Source organism: Tuber melanosporum, assembly GCF_000151645.1.
Source record: "Tuber melanosporum whole genome shotgun sequence assembly, scaffold_247, strain Mel28".
In the NCBI taxonomy this organism is placed as follows: Eukaryota; Fungi; Ascomycota; class Pezizomycetes; order Pezizales; family Tuberaceae; genus Tuber; species Tuber melanosporum.
This window is the reverse complement of record NW_003298916.1, coordinates 75,082-87,529: the sequence shown is the minus strand read 5'-3', so window position 1 is coordinate 87,529 and position 12,448 is coordinate 75,082. Positions and strand designations below refer to the sequence as shown.

At 51.6% G+C, this 12,448-nt stretch overlaps 3 protein-coding genes; 2 read left to right on the top strand and 1 right to left on the bottom strand.

Moving 5' to 3' along the window:
* The first annotated feature begins 6,529 nt into the window (after positions 1–6,529).
* Positions 6,530–8,135, top strand: GSTUM_00001087001 (uncharacterized protein). XM_002838376.2 has 3 exons: positions 6,530–7,046; positions 7,114–7,836; positions 7,904–8,135. Exons 1-2 carry the CDS (start codon positions 7,027–7,029, stop codon positions 7,808–7,810), a joined length of 717 nt encoding a protein of 238 aa, XP_002838422.1. The 5' UTR covers positions 6,530–7,026; the 3' UTR covers positions 7,811–7,836; positions 7,904–8,135.
* Positions 8,136–9,808: 1,673 nt separating this feature from the next.
* On the bottom strand, positions 9,809–11,308 carry GSTUM_00001086001 (uncharacterized protein). XM_002838375.2 has 5 exons: positions 10,878–11,308; positions 10,745–10,817; positions 10,516–10,682; positions 10,107–10,459; positions 9,809–10,036 (listed from the first exon to the last, which is right to left on the bottom strand). The coding sequence occupies exons 1-5, from the start codon at positions 11,101–11,103 to the stop codon at positions 10,016–10,018; spliced, it is 840 nt and encodes a 279-aa protein (XP_002838421.1). The 5' UTR covers positions 11,104–11,308; the 3' UTR covers positions 9,809–10,015.
* Positions 11,309–11,499: 191 nt separating this feature from the next.
* On the top strand, positions 11,500–12,406 carry GSTUM_00001085001 (uncharacterized protein). XM_002838374.2 has 5 exons: positions 11,500–11,746; positions 11,802–11,826; positions 11,903–12,062; positions 12,180–12,219; positions 12,272–12,406. Exons 1-5 carry the CDS (start codon positions 11,590–11,592, stop codon positions 12,334–12,336), a joined length of 447 nt encoding a protein of 148 aa, XP_002838420.1. The 5' UTR covers positions 11,500–11,589; the 3' UTR covers positions 12,337–12,406.
* The last annotated feature ends 42 nt before the right edge of the window (positions 12,407–12,448 follow it).

Sequence of the window (12,448 nt, the reverse complement as noted above, 5' to 3'; positions counted from 1 at the left end):
ATATTATCACACATAATAATATTATGACACAATAAGATTTCCCCCAGGGCAGGAAGAGAGAGCCCTTAGGTTCCCAAGATTCCTGGCGAAAAGATCCGCGAATTTTTTTTTACTGTCGGAGAAGTTCCGAACAAAGGAATTAATGAAACAGGGTGAGCTGGGAAATGTGGGTTCTGTTACAGCATCCGTCCTCCAACCCCACCTCTCTTGTACATTGCTTCTTTGATAGAGAGGTATGGTATCCGAGCCCTGAACAATAATTCTTTGTGATCAGATATGTGAATCAAGGTAGTTTGCTGATTGAGGAATTTAATATGATCTCCATAAATCTGTGTGGCGGACTGGGAAACCATACCTTAATCCTGGCCATCCAGAAGCCGTTCTTTCCGTCCTGGGGGGATATCCAATGGCCAGGAGGCCGTTAGGCGAAATGTGAATTCAGAAGTATGGTAGCTTCACCCACTGCCCGGCCAACCAGGAAAGCCAAATGCCTTGGAAACACTACCAGCCGATCCAATGAATGTCCCCTGTTCGGCTATCCGCTTGTGCATCCAGGTGAATGGACAAGGAGGACTACGACGTTTGATGTGGCGTATGCAGCTCTCGGGAAAGCTGTTTAAAAGATGGAACTCCAGAACAAAGGTGCAGTCATCCAATGCGACAACCGGTCTCGGTAAGGGTCTGGACATTAAGAGATTGTGGCTGACATTGCTAGAGGTTACTCCTGGTGGTTTCAGAGGGGTTCTTGGCTAAGTTAGGCCATGCTGAGATCAGTAGGATGGTATAGTAATATAACGAACGGAGAAGGCCTAGACACCGCTCTCACATGCTACTGCCTGTGGACATGAGGAAGTGGTGAAAATACTGCTCGGGCGGGAAGAGGTCAACCCCGACAAGCCGGACAATGACGGCCAAACACCGCTCTCGCTCGCTGCTTGGTTTGGACATGAGGAAGTGGTGAGAATACTGCTCGGGCGGGAGGATGTTAATCCCAACGAGCCAGATAATGACGGCCAAACACCGCTCTCGAATGCTGCTTGGAGGGGGTATGAGGGAGTTGCGAAATTATTACTCGAGCGGGAAGAGGTCAACCCCGACAAGCCAGACAATCTCGGCCGAACGCCACTCTCGCATGCCGCTGGTTCTGGACATGAGGGAGTAGTGAAAATCTTTCTCGGGCGGGAAGAAGTCAACCCTGACAAGCCAGATATCTATTGCCGAACACCGCTCTCGCATGCCGTCTGGTCCGGATATGAAGAGGTGGTGAGAATGCTACTCATGCGGGAAGAGGTCAATCCCGACAAGCCAGACAGCCACGGCCAATCACCTCTCTCTCATGCTGCCTTTCATGGACATGAAGAAGTGGTGAAAATGTTACTCATGAGGGAAGAGGTCAACCCTGACAGGCCAGATGATTGCGGCCAAACACCGCTCTCGCTCGCTGCTTGGGATGGGCATGCGGAGGTGGTGAAGGTACTACTCGGCGGGGAAGATGTCAGCCCCGACAGGCCAAACAATGACGGTCAAACACCTCTCTCGTTCGCATCTAGGCACGGCCATCAGAAGGTGGTAGCGCTGCTACAGTCCCACAAAGCATTAACCCCTAGCGCGATTTAAGGCTTATAAAACAGGACCTCATCGAAGGCATCACCGTTCCTTCTTTTCCGGGGTACCCTACCCACGAAAGTCGTCCTTAGGCATCACCCCTTCCAGTCGAAGGAGATCCCATGAGACGAGCCCGGAATGCGCTTATGTCACCGTGCTGATGCGAGCCCCCCTGGAGATTTGCTTTTATAGTCGGGCGTGGGTTTGCCCCCTGAGTACTGTAGAGTTTGGAACTAGTCGCTGTGGCAAAAAAGTCTAGTTTATTATACCTTGCGGTTTTCATCCTATCATATTTTATTTTCTCCAGCCGTGCATTCTTGCCCACGCGTTACCTTTCTCCCCCTGTACGATAGATAAACATATAGAGTGTTGTTCAGATAGAAGGAAAGTGGTGTACGATAGCGCAAGGATTCCTAAGACCATAGTGAGCAACTATGTAAAGACTTAATGACAGGTCCCCACGAATAGTGCGATATCATACTTAGCAGCAGAGAAACCGCCAGAAGATATACGACACCACGTATCCAGAGGCCACAGAACCCCCGATAGAAATTTCATCAACGCCGCCGAATGGCCAACACCGCCCAATAGCAATACCACCCCTCGCAAGACCGATCGGAAAGAAGCACCCCCGCAGGCCCCGCTGAAAGGCTACTCAGCAATGACAGCGCCCTCCCTACTCACGACAAACAAGCCAAAGGAGCCTTCCAACCCCCATACTAACGACGCCCTCGCCGGTTGAGAAAATAGGGACCAAAGAGCCCGAGCGCGCGGTACGGTTTCATCTGCCAGTGAATCGGAGTGGACGAAGGGAAAGTAGAATGAAGGGATTTTTTTTTCTCCCTCGGAACGACACGATATAGTTTCGCCAGAGCCAATGCCGTATTGCGATGATAGACAAGGGTGCGGATTAAGCCATCCGCTGTAAATAACCACGCAATGGCGGACGAGACGAGACCGGGCGAAGCTCACTGGAAAGAACCTCCGTGAGAAAGGGACAAAAGAGTAGAAGAATCCGGGATTGGTTTGTGATAGTTCATTGCGCCCTTCGTGAATAGACAGACTAGCTTGCCCGCCCATTTCTCGTACTCAGAGCGCACAACCAGGTAAAGCATTCGAACCGCACAAGTGAAGCGAACAGACAGACAGTGCTCCCCGTACCGGGCCCACCTAGTGGTGGGTCCGGATCACTTGCCTGCAGGCAAGCAATCGCTCAGAAGCTCCTGGTATATGTGGATGTATTGATAACTATAATCAGTAAGACCACAAAACATCACTCGATAGACAAACACCCGTTCTCCGAGCCCACGCCCCGCCTTGAAGGACACCGCGCCGGCTCGGCCGGGCGGAGGGTGAAAAGCGGATTGGCCTAAGGCAGGAATGTATGGAAAGCCCATCCAACGGTATACGACAGAATCCTCCAATAGAGAATGCCACGTTGATATGCCACCACACCCCCTAGCAGAAAATTTCTCAAGATATCATGCCATCTCCTGCCAACCCCGCCACCGACAGCACTTGCCTGCACACGAGTATACCACAAATACACCGATACACGTCCCCCCACCCTCACAACTGCTGGACGGGCGATGGAAGAGATTGGCGGATTCGGGAATGGTGGGGGGGCGTGGTATCCTTTCACCAACAATCACTCGACCTTTCGAATGACGCACCAACTCATGAACCACCATCAATGGCTGTTATGTATAACGCTTTTTCGGAGCTAGAAATATAATTTACAAAAGTCGGGAAGCCTCATATATACACACCACCCACCGGCGGCCTGAAAGTACGGTTACATTACGCAAAACTGCGATTGCACCCCCCCTTCGTCGCCTCCTACTCCCTTTCCCGCATTTGCTTCTCCAGCCGTTTCTTTCCCTTCCTCTCCCCATGCATCTGAACAACCCCTTCGTGCACCTCCCTGGCCCCCTTCTCCGCCATTAACTTCTCACGCTGCTTCCTTTCCTTCTCCTCCTTTTGCTGACGAACCATTTCGTCTTGCCTCATCCTAGCCTCTAGCTTCTTCTGAAGCCTTGCGGCCCTCCTCGCCTCCCTTGTCTCCTTCTTCCGAGCCTTCAAGAAGGCGGTCGTCTTGTCCTTGACAATAGCCCTCACTCTATCGCTATGAGGGTCCTTGATGGCAACTAACTTTGACCTAAATCTCTTGTCGCCACCGCCAATCTTTATGTTCCGCCTTGTGCGACTTTTCGCTCCAAGGGCCCAGAGATCACCCCATCCGCTCTTCCTCGCGTCTCTAAACTCCAATTTTCCGACGCTCTTAGGGACAATCCAGCGTTCGATGAAGCCTGTCGGAGTGCACACGTCGAGTATGACGTGCCCGTCGCGTTTGATGGGTGGGAGGATGATGCGCGGGAGGGTTAGACTGTAATTACGGAGTTGTGACACTGTATATGGGCTTTGAACTGTCGTGTGGGGTTCGCCGTCGACGGGGATTATGTCAAAGTCGTCTATTGTTGGGCTGATCTTGTTCTTCGTGTCGGTGCGGTGGTCGACACCACGACGGAAGGCGACGTATGAGTACTCGAGGTCCTCGTGGTTTTTGGATGACTCCTCCATGAGTTTCTGCAGATAGCCGGGGCGCTCATAGCGCTGTGAGAAGCGGCAATAATCTTTGCGTTGGGTGCCATCCGTAGGGCCAGAGACGAACATGGGGCATTGCTCGTGGTTCGTGCACGGGGCGATTATAGCGCCGGGTCCCTTTTCGACAGGGGGGCTGGCGGAACCGGGGGCATTCGTGGTCGGGAGGGATTGAAAGGCTCCGCCAACGTCCTTGATGTAGTCCTCTAGAATAACGGAGCGGGCGTAGGCGATGGCCTCGAAGCCCATTGGCGTGCCTCTTTCGATCATCAAAAGGACGCCGCCGTTCGGATTTAGATGCGACCAGAGTTGTTCAATGGCTTGGCGGCGGTAAAACGACTTCACTATCGGGAGGAGATTGTTTGTGGCAATGATCAGATCGTAGAGTTTTCTCGGCTGGGCCTTATTCTTCTCCACCAGGCCACCCGGTGTGTGGTTTAGGTTTTCGAAATGGATATCCGGCATTCGGGGAATAAACAGAGTATCGTCCAAGAGCCTCGAAACCTTCCCCCGAAGAGCGATGGACCCGGCGACAACAACAGCTCGCATCCCACTCCTCTCCCCCGCCGCAGGCAGAGCCCCCCCATCCGAACCAGGTGGCGGCTTCCCGGCTCTTCCGGAAAGCCTATCCTTCCTTACCTCCTCTTCCACTTCGATAACACTCCGCCAAGCAAGTACCCCAGCGCCCCCACCCCCCACATCAAGCACATTCCTAACACCCGGTTCCCCATCCCCGCCAAGCACCCAATCGCCGCCCAACCGTTTCCGCAGCTCGGTCAACGAACTCAAGCACTGCGCATACAGCCCCGGCATCACGGCAGTGAGAAACACGTCGGCATCCATACTTGACATGCGACTGTTAATCGGGTTCAAGGGAATAGTCAACATGTGCTTACTCCGCTTCCTCGAGTATACGGGCGAGAATTGGAGGTGTGGACCGCCGAGAGTCTTATGCGCCGATTCCGCTAGATGCGAGGCGGCGACATCCACGATCACAGACTCTGTCCCGTCCCTTACCGATGGCGGAAGTCGAATCTGAGACGACTCGAATCGACCGGCGTAAGTGAGCGGGTGTGTCCGAAAGAATGGTGGAGAACCATTGGCACGAAGGTCCTCACCTCCTCCTCCCCCTCCTCCTCCCCCTTCCCCTTCTTCTCCTTCTTCCATCCCTACCCCTTGGGGGTGGGCGATTCGCTGGATAACCTGTGCGTATAAGGCCTCCTCCGCGGGCGTCTTTGGAGGTGGAAAATGGTGGAGCGTCTCGCCCGGCTGCAGCAGTCGGATTGGACGGCCATAGTATCTCTCGTAGATTCTGTATTCGCCCTCCTCCAGTAGACCGGCGGGGAGGTAGTCGCCATACTGCTCGCGTATCTGTCGAACATATTCCTCCACAGGCGGTTTTATCGTTATCGCGGGGGGGGGCAACAACAAGGGACGAGAAGGAGCTGCCTCCTCCTCATCCCTCGAACGGTTTTGAAGTGTGGTGTGAATATGGCGGAATTGGGAGGGGGGATTTGAAAGCGAGAGCCGTTTCGACAGCCGTAAATAGCGAAGAGCACGGCGAGTGGCGAGCATCGGATTCGTGGGAGAGGAAAATTTATAGCTGGATGGTAATTGAGGGTAAAAAGACAGGTTCAAGTTAGGTAAGCTTCATTGACTATCCTGGTAGTAGAGTGGTACCGGTAGTACCCGTGCGCGTGGGCACTGTAGGCCTAAAACCAGCTACTTTGTTATGCAAAGGATGTGTGATGCATAAGGATATGATACGAAGGGTATCATACAGCTCCACCACCTGTATGATAATATATTATAATAACCATCATGATATTAAATAATTACTCTATTGACAAAAGTGCACGAAGCTAAAAAACACAAACGAGTGAAGCTCCAGATTCACTGAAACCGTATTCGTGCTCGTGCTCGTGCAGTACTGTACTGTGTGTAGTATGATAATATGATACAGGTGCTCTACATCTACAGTACTCGTACAACTCTCCCTCCTGCCTCCTACAGCGACTCGAGTGAAATTGAAAAGACGACAACAAACTCAGATGATAAGAATAACACACACACCCACATATCCACCCACGCACCCACGCCCACACACACACAACGCCGCATCCTAACTGTAACTCTAACCCTAGAGACAGCGCACGCAACTCGCTCTGAACCTACTAATAAGCTCAATGCTCTGCTCACCTCCTCCTTTGATACTCTCATATTCGCCACTTTCACCACCACCACCTTCACTTTACTCCAATTCACTTCAAGCACGCACACTTGCACACACTCACACCATCACAATCACAATCACTCTCCATCACAACTCACGATACCCTCGCACACCTTCATACCACACTATACAGGAAAGAAGAAGCGGAAGGGGGGAGTAATAAAAAAATAAAGAAAAAATAAAGAAAAATGCCCCATACACTTGCACAACTAGAAGCTTGGATAATCAAGCGCTCATACGAGGTCGGTTTCGGCGATAACGGTACCTTTCTTGGAAAGAAAGTATTATTACAAAAGTTGCAACGAGATAGGCTCAAGCACGGCTTCGCTACCTTCACGGATGAGGAGACAAAGGTGGTCTTGGCAAAGCTGTGCACCCAGGGACTCGCAATGAGGTTAAATGAGGAAGGTGCAGCCCGGGCTCGCGACTTGAGAGATCCTGAGGACAGGAATGGGACTGCGAACGGGACTCCGAAAGGCACCCCGAACGGGGCTGCGAATGGCACCGCTGGACCCGCAAAAGGGAGCAGCCCTTCTGCAACACCCAGTGCTACCCCGGCTCCCCACAACAGATGGGACGTACCGCCCATGCCTACCGCTTCCAAGAGGTCTTTTGCTCTCCACCGATGAATCGCTCCCCGCATGATAGCGCGCTGACCCGTTGTTCCGCTACAGTGTTAGTCCCGATTTCTTTGACGCCATCAGCGAACCGGTTGAGGTCCGTCCCTTGGAGCCAAACTCGAGCGAAGCCACGAGAAGCCAGTCTCCAAGTCTTCCCTACTGCGCCCAACACAATATCACCACCTCACTACAATCCATTCTCGAAGGCGCCTGCTTCAAGTTTGCCAAGTGCCACGTCCCGGAGCTGCTCGCTCGGAAACGATGGACTTGTGCTCACTCGGCAGAACTTTCCATGTGGACAAAGGAGCTGTCAAAAACATTCGAGCAGAAATCACCTACCATTCGGCTCGACAAGATTGGTGGCACAGCTCAGCTCCCCCTACTGCTAAAGAGTCTCGACGACCTTCGCCACAGTGCTGTTCATCGAATACCTGTTTCACCCGACAAGCTAATTCTATTCATCCATGCCTCACTGCAAGTGGCCGAGATTCTGGGTGATGAGGAGAAGCAGACGGCCATCAAAGCTATCTTGTGTGCCGTCAATACTGCTCTCAACAAACGGAAGGTGGAAAAGCAAAAAATTGAGGATGCCTTGTCTGACCAACTTCAAAGCATCGAACTTCAAAAGAAAAAGCTAGACAAGGAAGCCAAGGAGGCCAAAAAGCAAGCCGAAGAACTGACTAGCCTGCTGGACGATGAATTGGGAGACACCATATCCCGAGAGCTACCTGTAGGCATAATCTCGCATTAGCCGACCAATATCTCTGCTTCATAAGGGTAGGTCACGTAAACCCCCACCCTTACTCTGTACCTTTTATTGACCGGTGCTTTTCCCGTTTGAAAGCCTCTCGCATTCAAGACACACCTACCCGGCGGCCATGTCAGAGAATATCTGGTGCTAGCCAGGCTAACAATGGTGGACATGTATCGAGACATGAAGCGTTGTAGGTGTCGATGACATGCGCACAAAGAAACACCTGGCAGAGTTTATCATCAATATCTGAGTAATGAAAATTTGGCAAGCGGGCAGGTTCTCATGTAATAAAATCCTTCGGTTATTGATCCCTTTGTTCTATCGTTACCTTGAAATTGAACTGGTAAATCATCAGGGCCGATCCCTTTCTCCCCTGACTGATATAAATTCCTACCCAACAACCCGCTGCCAGTGGCCTTCTCAAGTAGCTTTTTCCGCGAAAAATTGCAAAAAAAAAAAAAAAAAAGTCATGACAAAACGCAAAGCAAGTCGTCGTTTAACGCGTGCATCAAAAAAGAGAGCTGCACCAACCCCCCAATTCCTACATCCCCTAGCGTGGAGCCCAAATCGGCGATAGCCCGTCTTCCAATCGAACTTATCACCCATATATTGGGGTATATATCCTTCGACGACAGCCTAAACTTGAGACTAGTATCCAAAAAGTTTGCCCGGGCGTCGGAGCGGTTTGTATTCCGATCCATCAGGCTATACCTCCCGCGCGGAGCAGCCGACATTCCAACGCTGGAAGATTCGATCTACTTTTCTACCCGCATGTTCTCACCGGGAGCCAGGGAGGTGAGGATCTATGGCGACGGCGCCGCCGCCGCCGGAGCAACGCCCTGAAGGGCAGGAGACTCATTGGTCGCACATCCCTCTCATAAATTTGACAAACGTATAAAGGCTGTTGACACTGGCCTCCTGCGTGATACGACTTCAGTCTTCACATCTCTCAGCAAGATCAGCTTGGACTTTGGGAAAAACGTCCTACCCCATCAACAAGGCTATGGCGCTTTCGCTCTCAAGTTCCTGGAAGTACTTTACACGGATAGCAGGAAGAGCCAGATAACCTCCATGGGATTACATAACCTCCCGCTGTGGATCCTCCAGAAACTATCGGCGGAGAAACCCTATGTTCTCACGGGCTCTCTATGTCACGTCAAGAAGCTCTCCCTGGGAATAACCCCACACCTGCAGATCGATGTCAATGACAAGTTGAACATCTACCGCAACTATCACAGCTTCAGCCTTACCGCGAGGGCCCAGCTGAGCACAGCCTACACAGCCTTCCGGAAATTCCTGGCCTCGGCGCCGGACGTGGAGGACTTCTCCCTCGACTGGTTCTCAACCAAGCAAACCGCCGCGAGCTGGAAAGCTCTCTCGCCACTCGGCCATCCGAATGTCCTCTGCGGACCAGCCGCAGGCGCGGATTCAGCAAGACTTCTACTCATCGGAGAGCGGCCGGAAGACTTTATCTGGGTCGATGAGAAGGGGCAATACAACGTTATGTGGAAGTCGTTGCGCAAGTTCAAGCTCACAAACCTGATCATCTGCCCCTACCAGATTACCCAGATTGTCTTGGGGGTGAAGGCCACGTTGATGGATCTCGAGCTCGACAGAATATACCTGAACATGAGTTGTCAATATGTGGACTGGGGAACGGCTGTGCTCACGCCCTGGCGAAGCGCCTACAGGGCTAGAGGGGTGCCGTTCAGACTGCTGAGCTTCACTGCGAGGAATCTCGGCTATACATCGTACTGGGATGACTACCCTCAGGCTTCCATTGAGAGCTTCGCCCCGGCGATGAGGGGATGAAATCGTGCGAAAAGTTCCGGGTATTCACAGGATATCACTCGTAATTTCGACCCGAGAATGCTGGGTAGTAGATAAAAATGGCAGATATGCGACATTGAGAACAAGGATGGAGGAGGGGAATTTATGGGACATTTGAGGTCAAAAGGGGTGGATCTTCCCACTTGTATATACGCCCCTGCAATAGCATATAACATCTCTTATATTGTCTAGCCCCTCCAGCCCACGTATTTTTGACTACCGAAACTAAAGTGAATATAACCAAGCCACGCACTGCCCACCAAAATATCCCAAGAGGACAGCTTCCAACAATACACCCACCCAGCACCTCTAGCAAAATCCCATGTAAACAGAAAAAACCAGGTGAAAAAAATGAAAGAAATGACCAAACACCTATCTCGTACTATTCAACGCCTATTCACACCCACAACACACATAGTCAGCCGGTACACACCACCCGATTCCACTCAAACTAAGCACGTACCAGTCTCAGAAATTCCTCCCTGGTCCTAGTCCTCTTCCTAAAGCACCCAAGCATAGAACTAGTGGTTGTAGTAGCCGTCGTCTTCTCTATGCCCCTCATGACCATGCACAAGTGTGCACTCTCCATGACCACCGCGACTCCCAGGGGTTCCAAAATCTCCTCGATCGCCACAGCAACCTGCTTCGTTAGGCGCTCTTGTAGCTGCAAGCGTCGGGCAAACATCTCCGCTATACGAGCGAACTTGGAGAGGCCTAGAACTTTGCCCCGTGGAATGTAGCCGATGTGCATCTTCCCGGTGAAAGGGACCAGGTGGTGTTCGCACATGGAGTAGATTTCAATGTCTTTGACTATTACTGTTGAGTGTTAGCTCGGAGGAAACGGGAAGGTGGGGGGAGGAACTGTAAAGAACCCATTTCGTCGTGGTCTTCCCGGAAAACGGCGTTATTGATGATTAGCTTGAGGTTCTCCTCGTAACCTTTCGTGAAGTATAGCATCGCTTTTGCGTATCGGGAGGGTGTCTCTAGGAGACCCTCGCGGTCGGGGTCTTCGCCAATACATTCTAGTATCGTCCTAATTCTATACGCTCCATTCAAGCATCAGGTGCACAGCTCTCTTGAGCCTGGGAATAGGGAACTCACGCCCCAGACAACTTCTCAAGCCTAGCTTCCGCCTCGGCTGGCGTAGCTTCTAACCTTTCCCTCGTGCCCGAACCTGCAACTCTCCATTAGCCAACTCTGAACCTCCGCAAGCTCATCTCGGCGGACAAGATACTCGGCCACGACAATCCGTCATAATCAACGAACTGCCGTCTCGAAGCCTCCAGTTCTGCGCGGGGGTGCGCATCGCCAAGAGCCAAAGCAATGGACGTCCGCCTTCGCTGATTAGTGGTAGATTCGGTCGGCACGATATCGTTTGCGGGGCCTCCATTCTCACGGATCCGGAACACACGGTGATCGATTTGGTTGGTTAGCTGGTCCGTGTTTATTGGTGGGGGCATTTTGAATAGCAAGGTAGATTAAGTATGGGGAGAAGGAGGTTGAGTGGACCGATTTTCAGAAAATATGATGGGATGAAAATTCTGGGTTTTAGATCTCTCCTCCCAGCCTTTTGGATAGGTTTTTCGCCACTGAGGGTGCGCTACCGGATTGGTAATTTACCTTCCCACACTGTTATGAGTGGTAGACTATGGATCCATAATTTACAGTAGTCTATCCTTAGCCACAGAGCCAGGGTCGCCCTCATCCTCGGGGGAGACTGATAAATTACCGGCAATTCAACCAAGAACTGGGCTATGATACCGGTACTACAAGTACTCATATGCCGGTATGACACCAACCCACCTTACATAATCATCAACCCACCAATCCCTGAAACGAATTCCATCGTTAGATCCCATTCACCCGCCGAAACAAATCCTCAAACAAGTCCAACTTCGTCGCCAATCGATAACCGCCACACCTCCGCTCACAAAGCAACAACGACAATGTTGTCCGCTCGCATCCTCGCCCGCACTACGCGCACGCAGCCACGCATCCTACAACAAGCTCGCCGTCTCGCCACGGAGTCGGCACCGAAGCGCACTGAGAGCATCTTTGTCAAGGAACGTGAGGCAGTGAAGCAGCATGCTGCCCAATCTAGCGGTACTACATGTCTCCCCCGGGCACTTTACATTGGCGGTGGCTAATTGTCTAATAGAGCTTTGGAGGAAGCTTTCTATTTAGTATGTTCCCTCGGCAAACTCGCATATGGATAGAGGATCGGAGAGATGGAGGAGGACTAATGGGATGGGGAAATAGCCTCGTTATTCCCGCTGTCGTCCTCGCGGGTATCAATGCGTACAAACTTTGGAATGAGCATTGGGAGCACTGGGCGCATATGCCCCCGCTAGAGGAGAGGACCGAGTACCCGTACCAGAATATCAGGACTAAGAATTACTTCTGGGGGAATGGCGACAAGGTATTTACTCCCTATTCCTCTTTCTTAGACGGTTGATAGGTCGCTAACGTTGTCCAGACTCTTTTGTAGGTTTCCGTACCATTTCCTCGGTAGATTGTGAGTGCTGATGCCTTGCAGCTGGAACGACAAGGTCAACTACCACAAGCAAGACGAGTAAGTGCCAGCTATCGTGGTCTATCCCTATGGGATGTGCGTATGGCGCTAGAGAGGGAGATCTGGATTTGTAGTTATCACTCGACGGGAAGGATGCCTGCGGATAAAGCATGGAGTTTGATGGGTGACTGGGTAGGGCATGATACGGTAGATAGTGCAGATTCATCAATCGAGGCTTCTTTTCTCTTTTTTTTTGTATCCAGGAATGGGGGAATAGATTTTTTTTACTTCGT

Bases quoted from the DNA above. Each gene is read 5' to 3' on its own strand.
- GSTUM_00001087001 (XM_002838376.2), top strand. From the start codon at position 7,027: ATGCCTACCGCTTCCAAGAG. The intron at 7,047-7,113 runs GTCTTTTGCTCT...GTTCCGCTACAG, and splicing joins ATGCCTACCGCTTCCAAGAG to TGTTAGTCCCGATTTCTTTG.
- GSTUM_00001086001 (XM_002838375.2), bottom strand. From the start codon at position 11,103: ATGCCCCCACCAATAAACACGGACCAGCTAACCAACCAAATCGATCAC. The intron at 10,818-10,877 runs GTATCTTGTCCG...GGAGAGTTGCAG, and splicing joins TGACGGATTGTCGTGGCCGA to GTTCGGGCACGAGGGAAAGG. The intron at 10,037-10,106 runs GTACGTGCTTAG...GGGTGTGAATAG, and splicing joins GGGAGGAATTTCTGAGACTG to GCGTTGAATAGTACGAGATA.
- GSTUM_00001085001 (XM_002838374.2), top strand. From the start codon at position 11,590: ATGTTGTCCGCTCGCATCCTCGCCCGCACTACGCGCACGCAGCCACGC. The intron at 11,747-11,801 runs GTACTACATGTC...ATTGTCTAATAG, and splicing joins GCATGCTGCCCAATCTAGCG to AGCTTTGGAGGAAGCTTTCT. The intron at 12,063-12,179 runs GTATTTACTCCC...GATGCCTTGCAG, and splicing joins TCTGGGGGAATGGCGACAAG to CTGGAACGACAAGGTCAACT.